This window comes from Xiphophorus maculatus, chromosome 14, assembly GCF_002775205.1.
Source record: "Xiphophorus maculatus strain JP 163 A chromosome 14, X_maculatus-5.0-male, whole genome shotgun sequence".
NCBI lineage: Eukaryota > Metazoa > Chordata > Actinopteri > Cyprinodontiformes > Poeciliidae > Xiphophorus > Xiphophorus maculatus.
Window position 1 is genome coordinate 13,295,790 of NC_036456.1, and position 16,280 is coordinate 13,312,069.

The 16,280-nt window shown below is 40.2% G+C and overlaps 2 protein-coding genes across 5 annotated transcripts in view; both read right to left on the reverse strand.

The window, feature by feature from the left end:
* The window catches only part of LOC102229865 (regulator of G-protein signaling 12-like), a 47,960-nt gene extending 37,919 nt beyond the window's left edge, over nt 1-10,041 (reverse strand). The window contains exons 1-3 of one of the 3 annotated variants that reach the window (XM_023346226.1): nt 9,953-10,041; nt 6,199-8,006; nt 5,059-5,151 (exon numbers count right to left, since the gene is read on the reverse strand). In XM_023346226.1, coding sequence (XP_023201994.1) covers nt 5,059-5,151; nt 6,199-7,950 — 1,845 coding nt within the window. In that variant the 5' untranslated portion in view covers nt 7,951-8,006; nt 9,953-10,041. Of the gene's footprint in view, nt 1-565; nt 861-5,058; nt 5,152-6,198; nt 8,007-9,388; nt 9,528-9,952 lie in introns of those variants that run through there. The other 2 variants (XM_023346227.1, XM_023346229.1) reach the window with 2 other exon arrangements.
* A 2,253-nt stretch (nt 10,042-12,294) lies between these two features.
* Nucleotides 12,295-15,462, reverse strand: msantd1 (Myb/SANT DNA binding domain containing 1). Of its 2 annotated transcripts, none has more exons than XM_023345962.1 (3): nt 14,803-15,462; nt 14,408-14,701; nt 12,295-12,902 (listed from the first exon to the last, which is right to left on the reverse strand). In XM_023345962.1, the coding sequence occupies exons 1-3, from the start codon at nt 15,054-15,056 to the stop codon at nt 12,611-12,613; spliced, it is 840 nt and encodes a 279-aa protein (XP_023201730.1). In that variant the 5' UTR covers nt 15,057-15,462; the 3' UTR covers nt 12,295-12,610. The 2 variants fall into 2 exon arrangements, with proteins under 2 accessions (XP_023201730.1, XP_014326392.1); XM_014470906.2 differs by having other exon boundaries at nt 12,295-12,923.
* Nucleotides 15,463-16,280: the final 818 nt, after the last annotated feature.

A 16,280-nucleotide genomic window follows, 5' to 3' on the forward strand; every position in this document is an offset into this window, starting at 1 on the left:
TGGGTAAGGTAGAACCACAGGCAACCACTTCAAGTTAAAACGTAACTGTGGCTGCAGCGTGATCACAGCTCAAAACAAAGCCACTAAATGTCACAGCAAATTTAATCCCATCTGACAGCAACAACCTCTGCATCTCTGTGTCCTTCACACTCAATGGAACTTGTCTTGGTGCTGCCAGCTGACTGCGAACAGGGTCATTTCTCAGGGCAAGTGCAGCAGAGCGCAGTTCATTCAAAAGGCCCTGCATTTAATAAGCATAAGCCTGGGTCATAAAAACTTATAAGCGCCTTTAAGTCTCAGGATCTAAATGAAAGTCAGCTTGGATCCTGGTGTATAAAGCAGCAGCACATCCTGCTTCATACAGCAGCACACTGTGTGCATCATACAACACATGGGAGTTCAGCTGGCACTGGTCAAAACATTCCTCTGACAGACCACACAAGCTAACCACTGTATACTGCTACAACAGGAGCCACACAGAGCCCCAAGAAGGAAAAGTGTGGAAGATGAAAATGGCATCGACAGACAGGCTGAATGAGAAAGAGCTAAAGATATGACGACTTACAGAGTTGAGAGTTAAAGTTTGCTCCATGTATAGCCCTGTGTGCGTGCGTCTGGCTCGTTTTCAGCGCTGGTCCCTGCGGCTGGTGCACGTAAAAGAGTCCATCCGCTGGATGTCGGCTGAGCGTGTGTGCGAAAGCCTGTGCGCTTCGCAGTGCAGAGAGACGCAGCTGAATGGGGGAGGAGGAGGAGGCGAGGGAGTGAAGAGGAGCCTGAAAATCCTGACAGCTACTGGGAGTTCAAAAGCTCCCTCTCTCCTCCCTCTGATGCCGGTTCCTCTCCCTCCCTCTCTGTCTTTCTCTCTCTCTCTGCTTTGAATGTGTCCCCTCTCCCCTCTGTATTTACCTCCCTCACTGTCTCTGCGTCCTCATGCCTTCTCTGCTACGCCCACAAGATAGATATGTTACCTCCAGGCATGCAAACAAGTGCTACTAATGCCTCCACACTTAAAAGGAGAGGAGACACTCAAAGAGCAAAAAATTGCCCGGGATCTCGCAGCAGGGTGAAAACGGTGTGCTTCCTCTAACAGCTCACATTAACAGATGTTTTCATATGCAGCTATAAAACACCTCTGAAGACAGAGCAGAGTCAGCGTGAACACAAATAGAGCAGCCGACTAATGGTGTCATCTCCGCTGAGCTGAACACAGTCGTCTGCTGAGTGCAAGCATCTGCTTTGGGGTTGTGAAGAGAAAATACGCTCCTAAAATTGGAGCTCTACGTATAGGAGGATGAAGAGACATCTGCCTGACGAGCTCTGAAAGGTAATAAGACAAGAATGTACCAAGCAGAACATTCTTTGACATGCCCAAACATAAAGAGGATCTGACTAACACTGTGCTGGAAGCTATAGGGGGAAAACAAGTCAGACAAAAACAGACATGGAATATCAGTCACTTCTCCCTCTACTGAGAGAGAAATGCACAACAAATACAAACAGATCATATGTGCAGTACACTGTGGCTTCCTTGCAGCAGCCATATTAATAAAACAAAGGGAATTAGTTCGCTCTTTTTAAACAAACCACTGCCACACCAACCAGTAAACAAAAAAAGACTACCAAAACCAGTTTGTTCTGTTCTTGTCTACATGCATCAAGGCTAACCAGGGCCAGAAAGGTCTGCCCTGGAGGGTAACGAGGAATAAAATAGTCTCAGAATGTTCTTGTGAGTCCAGATGCATGCACTAATTCAGAGGTTATCATGTATTTATGCTGACCTTGTCATTCACAACTTCCTGATGGCTTCAGTTTAAGGCTGAGATACAAGGTCTAGACAGGGTCCTGAGCTAAATCTTAAGTCAGGAGTTTTTAAAAAAAAAAAGGTAACGCAAAAGTTCTCCAACTGGTGTATCTTAAGGAAATTGACTACATTTTTCTCCCATTTTGTAGGAGTGAGCTTTGGCTGAAGATGGACGACTAAAATGCCAGAAACTGAACATGTGCTTATTGATTGATTTTTTTGTGGATGTTTTCTTAAAAAAAAGAAAAAAAAAGAGAGAAAACTGCGATTATGACATCAATAAATCACAGGAAATTATAGCACATCCATGCTAACTGTAAAGTGTTTTTCAAACAGTTGGTGATGCAAGATAATTTGCAAGGAGAATATTATGGAGTTTGTGTAATGATACAAACTTTTAGCTAAGATTGAAATCCAAACGCCCATAGAAACCTTGGATATGGAGAGGTTTCTGGCACATTCTTCAGATCATAATTTCATACGTTCAAGACTCAATTTTCCAAGATTTATGAAAAACATTTCCACAGGAAACCTTGAATATTTCTGATTGTAAGGAAGATGGGTGGATTGATGACAATTGGAATGAAATCTTGGAATGCAAATATTACTTCCATACTTGGTGTTTCCATGCTTATCCAGACAAGAAAAACACATAAACACTTCAAATATGTAGATATTTTAAAACTATGTTTGATTTGAAACATAGAATTTCAAATCAAATCCTATACATGTTTTCCAACTTTTCCAGGCTGCATATGAACTTCATTTAACCCTCTATGGCATGACTTTTTATTTTTGTGGGGAAGAAATATTTTCCTGCATTCTTTGGGAGCTTGGTGGTCCCTAATTACATGTCAATCATAAAATCGGACTCTGACACCTCCTGGAACCAGATTTGGGTTTGTTGCCTCAGGGTAACATTGGTCTAGAACACCAAGATTGTCTACACTGATTATGAGAAATGAAATACAAATCAAACAAAAACTATATTCATAAAAAAACTTTTTTTTGGACAAAAATATGTCAAAAATCATGCCCCCCAAAAAATAAAATAAAGGAGCAATGTGAGGTACAGCTATGTGGTTTGTTGCCTGAGGGCAACGCCATGCCATAGAGGGTTAACACTTTCCATTCCCTTATTAAGTCCAATAATTTCCATCTTCCAGGAAGGAACAAACAGCTGAAAGCACAAAGACCTCCAAACTTATTTTACTTCCCATATCACATTTAAGTTAAACAAAAAATGTACAATCTCTATCCACTTACTATCTCAAACTTTTAGGGTTCTTTAGTTCTACCCATGGCACAAGTTGTCATGGCCGAAACATGTTCACACATGTTCCAGTGGTACATGTAAGAGAATGTACCACTGGTATAAAACTGTGTAACAAAGCAAATTAAAGGTGTAGGGATAAGAAGATAGAGCAACACAAGTTGAGATTATGTTATACAACCACTTACAGTCTCTCAATTTATATTCACCAGGGCATAATCTTACAGCCAGATAATGATTCCGGGAAAAGCACTACATCAGTTGCTTGAAAATACTCAGAAGCAATTTCACTATTGATTGATGTGCAGCAAATTGCAACTCCTTGGAAGCTAAAGGAAATAAATATAAGTAAACACAATCAAGAAGACAAAAATACTGAGCAGGGTGATAACCACTCATCAGCCAACTTTCAAAACTCTTTAAAGTGTCTTTAAGTTGTATAACTCATCACAACATACTCGATGCATGGAAGATGGCAGCAAATGAAACTGATCAGGATAGTGAATTACTAACAAAAGACGAAATGTGATTTTCACATCTGGGTCAAACCTGCTCTAAAGATGAAGCTTTAAAACTACAGCTCTGTTCAGTGTGTGCTGAGGCAAATCTAACAAGCAGGTTTATGGTCTCCCTCTCAGAGTGTATGACTCATGCATATTTATACAATACAGCATGCAATCATTTGGTTTGTTTTTCTGTTTTCTTCATGTACATTTAAAATGGTCATATTAGGTAAACTGGAGGCGAACATGAATCAGTAATGCAGGCTCGCAGAGGGAGGGGGATAGAACGAGTTGTTAAGTGTCATTAATATGAGACAACGTAAGCACAAAATTCAGAGTGTGCGGCAGGGCTCATTAGCAAGACCAAACAAACAGGTCCATGCCTCTGACTCACACAAAGACCACTTTGTGAGCCACCTCTCTCTACAAGTGGAGCACCAAACAGAGTTCAAGGCAGCGGAAATGAAAGGTTAGAGAGAACTGAAGGTGCAGCAAAAAGGGGGACGTTTCGTTTGAAAGTCCACATTAAAAGACAAAAAAACAAAAAATGTTTGCAGTCAAGCACAGGTGAAGAAGTGATTTGAGCAAATCTCTAAATTTAAGTACTAAAATAACTCATCGCTTAGTGAAGTCATTTCAACATATGCATTTGCAGACGTCCAATCTCCATCTGATACTTTAAAATCAATATCAGGCACTTGCAATTCCAACAAATGACATTTCATCAGCATTATATTGCTTGCTTGGTTTTGGGATTGTGCCTCACTTAACTCACTCATAAACGATGTACTGGATGCTAACATGTCTAATACTCTGTCCCAGCAGCATTTTCCACAAGACAGGCTTATTTTTCTAAAGCTAACTTACTAGACATAAGTAGAGTCTTTAATAAATTCTGATCTTGCTGCTGCTAACAACGTTTTCAGGAGGACACTAGCATTTATCAGTGTCTATCACAATGTCATATTTCAGAAGTTGTTCTCCTTTATAAACTGAGTGCTCTACTTTGAAAGTTATAAACAATAAATGCTAATGTTTCAACCTCTGTACATACATCTGAAACTGTGACCGCACTATGCAAAGCAGGAATTGACAAGAATCTGCAGCCAATATAGTCTCTCTTTCACTGTAAATGTGAGCGATGAATAATATATTAGCAATAAAATCAATATTGTACCATGTTAGTCATTTTTTTAAACATACAAGAAAAACTGGGCCAATATTAACAACTGATGTTTGTTTCTATCTTGTTGTCATTTGTCTATGTGTTTCAAGATGGTATGTCATACAAGCAATATTAATGTCAGATATCTATAGTGACCCAAATTTTAATATCAGTGCATTCTTAAGTAAATCTTACTGTAAAAAATGAGAAACAATTAGATTGTTAGAGCGGAGAAGATACTTGGGATTGGATCAGGGTGGGACCCAATATACACAGAATCATACCATCACACAGCCCTAAAAATAACAACCCCTACCTCAAGATCATCCAGAGATCTTGCCATGCTGAGACGTTTGGAAGAACGACGCTTGGAAGCACGGGCAACACCTATGCCCCAAAGCCTGGATCCCTATCAGAGGAGAAGGTTGAAAAGAAAACACAAATTACTACACTATTTAAATTATCACCATACTTTCTCCATTTGGAAGCAAGTTTACTGGTTTTAGATTGAGCACACACATATTCAAGTTTGAAACAGTGTTTAACTATCTGCAAAAAAAATACAATTTAATAAGTTGCTTGTCTGCAGTTTTAGTATGCAATTGCGATATATCGGAGTTACTCATCTAAAAGTTCAAGTAGACTAGAAGTAAGAAATTACTTTTAAGTGTCATCCACACGCACAGATCACACATTTTAAATCTCATCAAAGTCAATCAGCCCATCTGAGGCAGAACTACCTTAAAAGATAATGAGTTCTAACTTTTTTTCACACCCCAGCCAATTATTATGAAAGCCGAGTTTGTGACTGATGTTTAAACTAGAGTTTAAGAATTGCAGATAATTACCCATGTATGAAACGGGCTCTACCCTGTAATTTGCTCAGCTTCCTGTCTAAAGTTGTCTTCTTTCAGATCTAAGAACGCAGCAGGGGCACACAATCTAGCTCTGAGTTTGAAAATTACCATAATAAATACAGTGAGGCGATCTAAAAAAGGATGCAGTTTGAATCCAAACCTATCCAACACACATACTTTTGAGTAGTATTTTTTTTTTTAATGAACACTCATTTGTCATCATGGTGCCTAATTGGAGCTCTTTGTGCGGCTGGAGAGAGAGAGTGAGAAACCACTCCAGTGGATCTGTTTAAGTGCATTGCTGTTTCCCAAAGGGGAAGCTTGTTTCCGGAGCTACATGGATACATGGGGACATCTTGTGGTCAAAGGCAAAACCAACAAGGAGGGAAAAAAATCTTGACTTTTTTTCCCTACACGTCATGGTTGACAACAGTCAACATTTACACAAGTATCTGTGTTTTAGAAGATCTATCAAGCTAAAATGAAGAATCAGCCACTTTAAACCAGCAGTTTAATAAACACATCCACTTATTTGTAATTAAAGCTAAATATTTAATCTGTATTGAAAAGTATGAAGAGAAATTAGGGCAATATCTTACATTTCTGTAGTTGCCATGTGCCCGCTGTTTCTGTCTTTGTTCGAGAAACCTCTTGGTCCATTCCTCTCTAGGAGGCATCATGGAGTGGTACCTGTCTGAGTGCACCTGATTCAGTGCAGATGGAGGGTTATTTGTGGTGGAGTTTATGTTGGTGGATGTCTCCTGATTTACAGAGTCGCTGCTTAGGGCTTTAGGCCATTTTGGCTTTGAAAACCACCTTTGGCTGCTTCTTAAGGGATAAGCCAGAAAGTTTGTTTTTTTACTCAAGGGTAACGGAGGAGGTGGGGGCTTGAAATGAAACTCCAGCCTGGGTGGGGGACCTCCGTAGAAGCTTGTGAGAGAATCCGGGCCAGGTAGTGACTCTGAAAGGGAATGTAGGCTGGCACTGTTCTCGGGCTCAAGTTTATGGCCATTCTTGATGGGGTTTATAGGGGTGACGACCTCAGTTGAGGGATAATCCCATGGACAGCTTGGGAGGTGGGTCCCAGAAAGATTTGGGATATCAGAAGGGAAATCCCTGTCCGCTCTCTCCTCAGGGGGGGAAGAATTTTCAATCCCGCTGTCCCCGTTGCTGCTAGCACTGCCTAGTTTACTGGTGCTGTCGGTCTGCTGAGCCTCCATGTCCAGTTTAGCTCGAAGCCTTTCCACCGCCTCCCCCAGATCGCTATATAGGACTGTTACAAAGTGTAGCACGTCTGGAGGAGTCTGAGGGAACTCAAGGCAACCCATAGAGTCTGGATCTGGCGTACAGTTAAAGCCAAACCGGCAAGCAATCCCTATGTGATCCTTGTGGTTTCCCAGCTCTGGGTCAATGAAAAACACGTGGCAGGACGCCCGAAGAGGACCATCATCTGGTACCCGGCCATTGATAATGTGTGCTGTGGTGACCAGGCAGAAGAAACGCGGGTCCTCAGCACAAACAGCTCCTAAAACAAGGTTCTCAGCAGGGAACGCTGCCAGAACGGCTCCTGCTTCGTCGCACAGTCGAATGCAATCAAACATGACCTTCATCATCACAAGGGTGTGGGTATCTTGCTCTGTGCCCAGCTGTCGGATTCTCTCCCGAATGGCCTTTAAACAGTCGTCCTCGGAGGCACTGGTGTTCAGAATCAGCTCTGTGGAGCTAAGGTAGCCCACCACCAAAGTCATGTTTAAAACACTCCAGTCTGGATTGACTTCTTCGGTGTCGGTAAAAACATAATCTGTGTCTTTAACCGTGGGTGCTTCCTCCTTTGTCTTTCCAGACAAAACATTGAATTGTTGTGACCACAGTGACATGTCGGGCTCTGAAACTGGCCTCTGTTTAGCGGCGAGACCGTTGTTAGGATTAAAGGACGGTCTGCTTGAGTCATGTGATACAGCACGGAGGACACCTGGCTTCTGGAATACACTATTTTTTTGCTCAAACCCAAACTTGGCATCATTGAGGATGGGGTTCCCCATTATTCGTCGTTCTGAGAGCACCACCATATGCAGGGGTCCTTTGCAGCCACCAATCAGCTGCACCACAGTTTCATGAGCAGCAGCAGAAACGTCGGCTCCATTGATGGCCATGATTCGATCTCCTTGTCTGAGTCCCACCACAAAAGCAGGACTACCCTCCATGATGCCACTCAGCAGACACGGTTTCTGTCCTGTAATAGTAAAACCATATCCAGCCCGACCGCGGATGACCTCCACGTCCCGGAGTTCACCAGTTGCATTCATATCCAGACGCCTCCTCGCACCCTCAGGCTGCCCTTGGATCCTCATTTTAAGTCTCAAACAAAAGACCTTGAGATTGCCACCACTACTGTATTGTTGTCATCCTGCAATCAGATGAAGTAAAAAAAAACACTTTAGATTTCGTAATTCAAGCACTTGCCATTACCAAGTCCAAACATTTTAATCAATTTGCTGAAAATAAAGAGAGAAAAAAGATGAATACTAGCAGAAAATCACTAAAGCTGCACCTATATTTATTCAACTCTCATTGAAATTTATTTATATAGTCACATAAAACAAGTATTACAATAATTTTATCCATCACTAAATATGACTTACAATGACTCCTGTAACCTCAACATTATTCAACCCTCTGATTAAAATTACTTGTAAAAGTACGTACTTGTAAATCCGGTGCAACCAATCACATGTGTGAGACAGAACACCTTGCATACTAGAAATATGGCTAAGACGAAAAAAAATATTCCAAACCGTTCAGAGAAGAAATTATTGTCTCAAATAAATATATAGAAAGGGACACAAACTGACAACAAAGTCCCTAAATGTTGCTAGAGACACATCTGGAAATATACTTTACAACTTTAAAGTTAAAAGAACAGTAGTTAGACCACACTGAGGAAGTTCTGCAGCAAATCATGATGGCAGTAACCACTGAGGTGACCGTTTCAGACTGCTTTCATTGCTATGTATTCTAAATGTATCGAAAGTAGGACACGCTTTGTTTACGTGCCCAACGACAAAGAAAGTATTAAAGCAAGTTCAATATATTTCAACACTATGTGGGAACTTCGTTAGTTCAGACTGTATTAAAGCATAAGGATAATTTAATAACACCTCCACCTTAGTTGAATGGCATGCCATCTTGTCTTTCCCATTTTTAAAAACGTCATGAGTTAAATTTATATAGATCTCAGACTAAAATAAATATGCACACATTTTCTAGAAAAACCTTTTGTTTGGACCCAGTGCTCAAAAATTTGTTTTTAAAACATATTAAATAACTTTCTCACGTGTACCCACATCTCGTTTAATTTAATTTCATGCTTCCATTTGCTTGCTAAATAAAAGCTAACCAAATTTAAATCAATCTTGCTTTACCAATTATCTGTCAGAGATGTAAAGAGATGTAACAGGTGGATCTTTCGTGCCCAAACACAGCTTTTATTACTCACCCTGTTTCACCCCTACCTCCCTAACCCTCGCCCACCCCCTTCCACAAAACAGAGCGCCAGCTGGCTTTTTACTCACCAGCACTTTAATGACAAACACACACTTTGGTTCAGCAAACCACTGTTATTTTTAAAATATCCCAACTTACCACAAAAGGACAGAGTTGAACATAGGCAAAATGGCAGTCATATGTTTTTCTCTCTTATTACCAAAAAAGCATTAAAGCATCACAATTTGATTACTTTCACGCTTTAACTAAAACCTGTACAGGGGGGAAAAAACCGTATTGGCTTACCTGTTTAAGCGTTAAAAAGTTCCAATAAACCCCAGAATTTATGCGCACTCCTTGAAATAACTCCTTTTGTTTACGAAACTAATGCCAAACGTCCATGTTTTCTTTCGATTTATTTCCTTTTACACTATTTACAACATTGTCCTGCCGTGATTCAGGGGTCCATATGGCTACTCGCAATAGCACCTCCTCCCTCGTGGAAATCACAAAGCGTCTTTCATTGTAACCATGACAGCGTAACGTCTCTCGAGCACGTGACGCCTCCCTTTGCCCAATCACCACGGCTGTCACATTCAATATTCAAACGAGTGGAGTGACGCTATTGGCTGACACAAGCGGCAGTTGAAAATGTTAATTTTGCTCTGAATTTGATCACATTTTAAAACACAGATTGTATTTCAGCGTGATTTGTTTCAGAACTTAAAAACGTAGTAAAAGTTACTCTGAATTCTGCGTCAAACCTCAGTAAACGTAACGACGGAGTACATTTCTATAAAGTTCACAATGGAGAAATAAGGGTAAGTTATTTTCCTAATTTAAAAAAATTAATAAAAGCATAAGTGTTACCTGGATGTTTTATAATCCTGTCGCATTTATTTTTCATGTTAGTAGCCCCAGCTTTGCTCCACACTAACACCACAACTGTTGTGAAAATAATACCTAAGTGGTCAAAGGGCTTCAACGGTTGCACACATTGTTTTTCTACACATGTGCAGTGCAGCTTACACTCCTACATATGAAAAAGGGAGGGACGGTGCTTATTTGAACAAATGTCATGTGATATCAGAGTTATCAGTCAACCAGGCCTGTTGTTATGCTTTGCTCCATTCATAATAATGTGTGTGGGTGGGCACATATATCATAGCTTGTGAAAAATAATCTCACCTCACCTTCTCCCCATTCACAATAAGAGTATACATTCGGGTGTGAAATATATACATTGTATCCGCCACAAGCTCTCTTTTAGAGTAAAAAACACTGCTGCTTTTTAAGTAATACAGACCTAATATATTCTGAAGAATAAATCAAAACTGGGGCGTGTTACAAGGGATCACTAAGCATGTCATCTTTCACACTTCAAATCCAACAGCTAGAAAGTTTTTGAATTTTACGCTTACATCAAAAACTCTGGCAGTACTTTGTAAAAGTTTCCTGAACAACAGCTGGATATTCTGAATGTCTTTCCCAAGATGCAAACTTTGTTTTACTTTTAATTTTCTTCCTTGTAGTAAGTTTTGGAATCCCTAATTATAAGCAATACAATATAGTACCGCAATATAATCCCATTTTTAAAAATACTTGGAAAAAAAAACTTTAATTTGAAGTAATTTGTAAAAATAATTATTTTTCACAAAAGCACTAGCAACATTAATGTTTTATATCAAACAAATAAAACCCAAAAATGTATGTATGCTTTTTTTTAGGTTGACCAGAGTGTCTAGTTTTGCATAGTAAGCAATAATCTATTTTTTCTTTATTTATGATTGTCATATGTCTCTCTGGAGGTTCTTTACAACTGAAAAGACAAGCAAACGTGCAATTCAAGCCGCTATTATGACAACACACAGGTTCTTTCGCAATCCAGGTTTGGGGTCAGCATGAAAAGGCAGTTGCTTCTGTCACAAATTGAACCAAACCCAATACTACCTGGCTAGAATGACACTTGACAATGGAGAAGGGCCTTTTATGTGTAGGGTACTGTTTTACACAGTGAACCACTGCAAACATGTAAAATGTTTTAGGAGACAATTGAGTGTTGTCCCAGTGCCAAAGGGGGATCTTACTAAGTGTTAACACCACAAGAATAGCACCGGTGACACAGTACCAGTCAGTTTGGCAAAACTTGTTGAGTTGCACAGCAGTGTTTTAAATCTAAAGACACTTTACAAATGTTGATTAAACATGAGGGAAGGGTAGGAGCTGTTATAAGCGATAAATAATTCCTAGTGTTTCGAGATAAAATGAGTCACTAGACTAAAATAAGACAGAAGAAGACCCTATTTTTCTTGCTATGTTATTTTTGTCATGGAGTTCAAGTATGAAAACAACAACAACAAAATTAAAATAAATTAATAGACTGTGCAACAGGTGGAACAGTAATAAAAAAAAGTTGCTAACAAGTAAAACAATAATGGAAAGATTATTTAAAAAGTTTGTTAATTAAATAAATACATAACTGATACTCGCCAGGGCAGGGCAAATGTGGAAGAGATAAGAAACCATGTACCATGACAGGGAACATTGCACACTGAATATTCTTCTGGAAACATTTAGTTGCAAGAATAAAACGTTATAAGACTAAAATAAAAAAAACATCCAAATGGGAAACAGACCTTTTTGGGGAAGTACTCAGTTTAAACTAAAAAAGTTTGACTTACTGAAGAAAAACATAGGACTGAGAGGTTAGCACAGTCTGTAACCGAAATAAAGTTATGCATGAGTATAATTCATTTACTTTTATATGAATCACTGAGAAATGTCATGTTTAGCAGTTCCTTTCGAAGCAAAAGAGAAAAAATGGACAAAAATAGAAAAAAATTGACTTGGCAGACTTTTTGAAGAAGCAGCACCATGGAAGCTTTAATCAAACAAAACACCTCTGCTATACTCACAGCGATCTGAGTGAGACTCAGCTGTGTAATGTTGAGGCATCAAGGCTAACTGTAATTATATCTAATCTGATGTTTGCAAGGAGGAATTTCCCACCGAAATCACATTCTCAAAAGATTTGAAGACAAATCTTGACACCAAAAAAGACTTTGTGTTGGTTCTTCTTTTCCCAAAGCGCTTCCTCCAATATCAGTGAATTCGATTTTTGCCTCATGATGTTGCAAGTTAGCTTGTGTTGCTACAGGACAATCCTGATATGTAATTACAAAGGCACAACGAACAAAAAGGCAAGACTGTTTGTAGTTATTTTAATTGGATACTTGGCATGTAATTGAGAAATATTTTACACAACTAGTTCTAAGCTAAAAAAAAAGACTACATTGTTACCCAACATACAGTGGATACTAAAATTTAAACAATGTCCTTTTAGTTCTTTTAATTGTTGTTTTCAGGCACCCCCACAGAGTTGGTGAAAGTATATTTTTTTGGTAGTCCTTATCTGTGGTGTGATAACAGTTTTTGTCTATTTTGTATGTAATAATGCAGTTGAGACGCAAAATGAAAGAACCTGCTTTTCCTATGAGCGTTGGAAGATGCCACGATTTTTCCCGCCCTTCACGGTTTCCCTGGATCTTTTGCCCCGCTCTGACTCCAAACCGCTGATGCTGAGCTGGGGAGCTGTATCATTTTCTCCAGGAGGTTCATCATCCTCTCCTGCAGCTGCAGACACTGGACCTGCAGGAGGTTCTGTTGGTGCATCGATCGGCGGAGCTCCCTGCACGTCTCCTCTATCGCCTGGCTGGACTTCTTGTGCTGCTGGAGCATGGCCTGCATGACCTGCAGCTTCTTCCTCTTCAGGGACAGGTACTTTTTGGCACGTCTCTTCCTGGCTGAGACGGGGTGGGAGCTGAGGAGCGGAGAGGAACATCTATAAAGGTTTACAACGATTTTAGGTTGGAATTAGGTTTAGAAGAAATAGTACCTATCAAGAATATAGTGTGTTCTTTAAAAAAAAAAAAAACCCAGACTACTGACAAAAAATAGAAAAAGTTTCATCCCTCCAAACACCTGAACAGCCTGAAAGATCTATCACACTTAGGTTTATTATCTGTTGTTAGCCCAATTAATAATGTTTGCCTATGTGAACTAAAAAGTATCCTAGAACTCATATTTAAAAACAGAATCCCTCTTACTGTAAAACCAGTTCAAAAAACATTTGGTTTCAGTTCATTTTGTCTCAGCCTTGCGCAAAATAAAATGCAATGCAGAATTGATTAATGTCTCAAAATTTGGCAGTCACCAGCACTGTTTGCATGTCATGAGATGCTTATTAAATGTGTGATTGTTTTGGTTATGAACAGCCCTTTGTGGTGCAGCAGATCACTAAAACGTTCTAATACTGATGATTAAAAATGAGCAGGCAGCTGTCAAGGTCCAGTGTTTCATTACTGTGGACATTCTTGCATTGTTTTGCTGTGGGGCGCTTTAGATGATTAAAAATCCAATTTAAGTTTAGGTTTAGTTGGGTGTAGGTTTACCACTAGCCTTTAAAAAGGCATTTATTTAATTTGTATTTTACTTAACTTGACTTGATTTTTTTATTTATCTCTATTTTATCTTACTTCTTACATAGATAATTTTAGAAAGAATTACACAATCCATTTATAAATTAGTATTTCATCTGTAATGTAGTTATTCTCTGTGATAATTAATATTTGATCATTTATTTGACTGTATTGTTACTTTTATTTTATTTGGCTTTTATCTCAAATATCTTGATCTTTGGCTTCCTAGATGTAATGTGTTTTTTTTTCTTAATTAATTCGTGACTAAATCTAACAACTCGATTAAAAAAAAAAAGAAAAAGAAAAAAAAAACATTTTCTCTCTAAAGATGGTTAGGTGGGAGGCTAAAATTGAGTGTAAAAGCAGCTAAAGTTTAAAAACTCTGAGCTCATCACCAAAGGACAAATTATCAAAATAACAGTGGAAACATACAAGAAACTGTTATAGTTATAAGAGGAGTTGCAGTGCCAATAGAGGGCATAGCCTTTACTACTATTTTTATTATTTATTTTTCAAAAATGAATACTCCTTTTGCACTGTTTTGTATAAATTGAGAGATGCCTGCCTCACTTTCTCTCAGAATCATTTTAAATCTAAGTCTGCCAGAGGCATGAAAAAAAACATAAATAGATAAAGTTATTTCAATTATTCTAAGTTCTAATGTGTATTTTTCTCAAGTGTGGCATTGAAAATAAACCCAAACAGCATCACATAATAGTAAGGCAACAAATATGGAATATTAGTAACAAACAATTACAAGCAGCATAGTTGAAAGAGCCTAAAATGTGTTGCGTTGCCTGAAGATAAAACAGCATACTTGTACATGGGTGTTTGGTTTTCCTGTTACCTGGAGCCCAGCATGTGTTCGCTGTCTGAACTCAAAGAGTCCAGCTCTTGTTTTATCTCCATCTCATCTGAGGAGCCAGTGTACTCTGGCAGGAATCCAATCACGCCCTCCTCCGACTGGGACAAGGGGTTGTCTGTGGACTGGGACGAAGTGGAGGGACCGGCGGCCGAGGCCTGAAACTCCAGCGAGTTCACCCTGCCGTTCTCCAGCGGCTTGGAGAGGATCTTCTCGATGGCCTTGTAGTAAGGCCAGTCCGGCGTCTCCCCCGATTCGTTGGCTGTGGCCTTCAGTCGCCTGTAAGAACAAAGAAAGCGGAAGGATTATTACTTTTTTTTTTACTAGTCGTGCAACATCTGGACCTGTGGAGTCACAGCTGCTGGACATGGAGCACTTGCCTGAACTGGAAGGACATGTTAGTGATTTTCATCTTGATCTCCTCTTTGAAGCGCTGCTCTCCGGTGAGCTGGAAAAACCTCTGGGACATCTTCTCGTAAACCTTGGCGTTCCTCTTGCTGGTTTTCAGCTCGTTGTGGAATTCCTCCCACACGTACAGGAGGGCCTTCATTTCGCCGTCGGTCCAGTTCGGGGCCCGCCTGTGTTTCTCGCTGTGGCCTGGCATCAGGTAGCTGAAACTATCGTCCACTGCCATTTTGGAGTTGGCTTCGTCCTCTCTATGTCTCTCTTATGGCCTGTGCTGGCTGTGGGTTTCTCTCTTTTTTCTTTTTTTTTTTCTTTTTTTTGCAAAGATAGGAGCTTTAGAGCTTGAATTTGAAAGTCTTTTTACTGTTATAAGGGCTGGGTTGAGTCTGCAGGGAAGGAGGGATACATGTGAGAGAGCATGCACAGCCACAGCCGTCCTGCCTGCCTCTGCCCTTCCCCCTAGCCTAGCTGAAAGAGGACTCAAAATGGGGCCTAAGGCAGGAGAGAAATCCGGTTAAAAGCTTTTAATACTGTGTGATGTCACCGTGACATCAAGTTGCCTTGGCAACGGTGAGAGAGGGCCTTTTTATCCTCCAAGCCCCCTCCCCCTCTCTTCGCTAACCACTCCCATCCGCTCTCTCTTTTGCCCTCCATTCTGCTCCACTGGCAGCACAAAAAGCTTTTAGCTGAAAGGCAGCAGTGTGAGCACACCAGATTGCTGACACTCTTGAAATATGAGCCTCAAGGGAAGGGAAGGGGAGGGGTGGAAAAAGGAGCAAAAAAGACTAGCGACCACGAATGTGTGTTTCCTTGGCAACAGGGCAATGGATTTGGTAGTCAGCCAACACGCTGCTCCATTTAAAAGCTTTTAATAATAGACAAGCCGTTTTGAGGAGCTGCGGGGAGGGCGGATTTGCTGCATCTGGATTTATGCAGGAAGACGAAGAAGACAACAGTTCAGATCCTCACAAAAAGAAAAGAAAAGAAAGAAAAGCAAGTTGTGTCATTGGGAAAAGTGTGAATCTCCGAAGGCTGGAATTTCCAGGGAGGTAAAAATGGCAACATGTGGTCATCAACTGCAGAGGATCACCACATGATCCTGCTGTCCTTTGTAATCAGCTTTCTTTGCACAGCCGTGGGTGGTGGACAATAGCGCCCTGCAGGAGGGGTTTGTCTGACCAGTTGAGAGCCCCCTTCCCCCCTGCCAAGAGGTTTCTGCAAATCCTCACACACCTTAATCTATTCTTTCATAATGCATTTCTTTCTCTCTTTGCAGTTCCTCTCGTTTCTTCCTCTACTTCATGTTGAAATACGCACCAACGTATCATTTTCTGCAGCTCTTCCCACCACTATACCATAAAAGAGCGGAGACAGAGCGATGCAGTAATGGAAGTCATCCGTTATCACTTCATCTACATTAGTGCCAATAGTTGTTGTTGGTCCGGCTTAACCA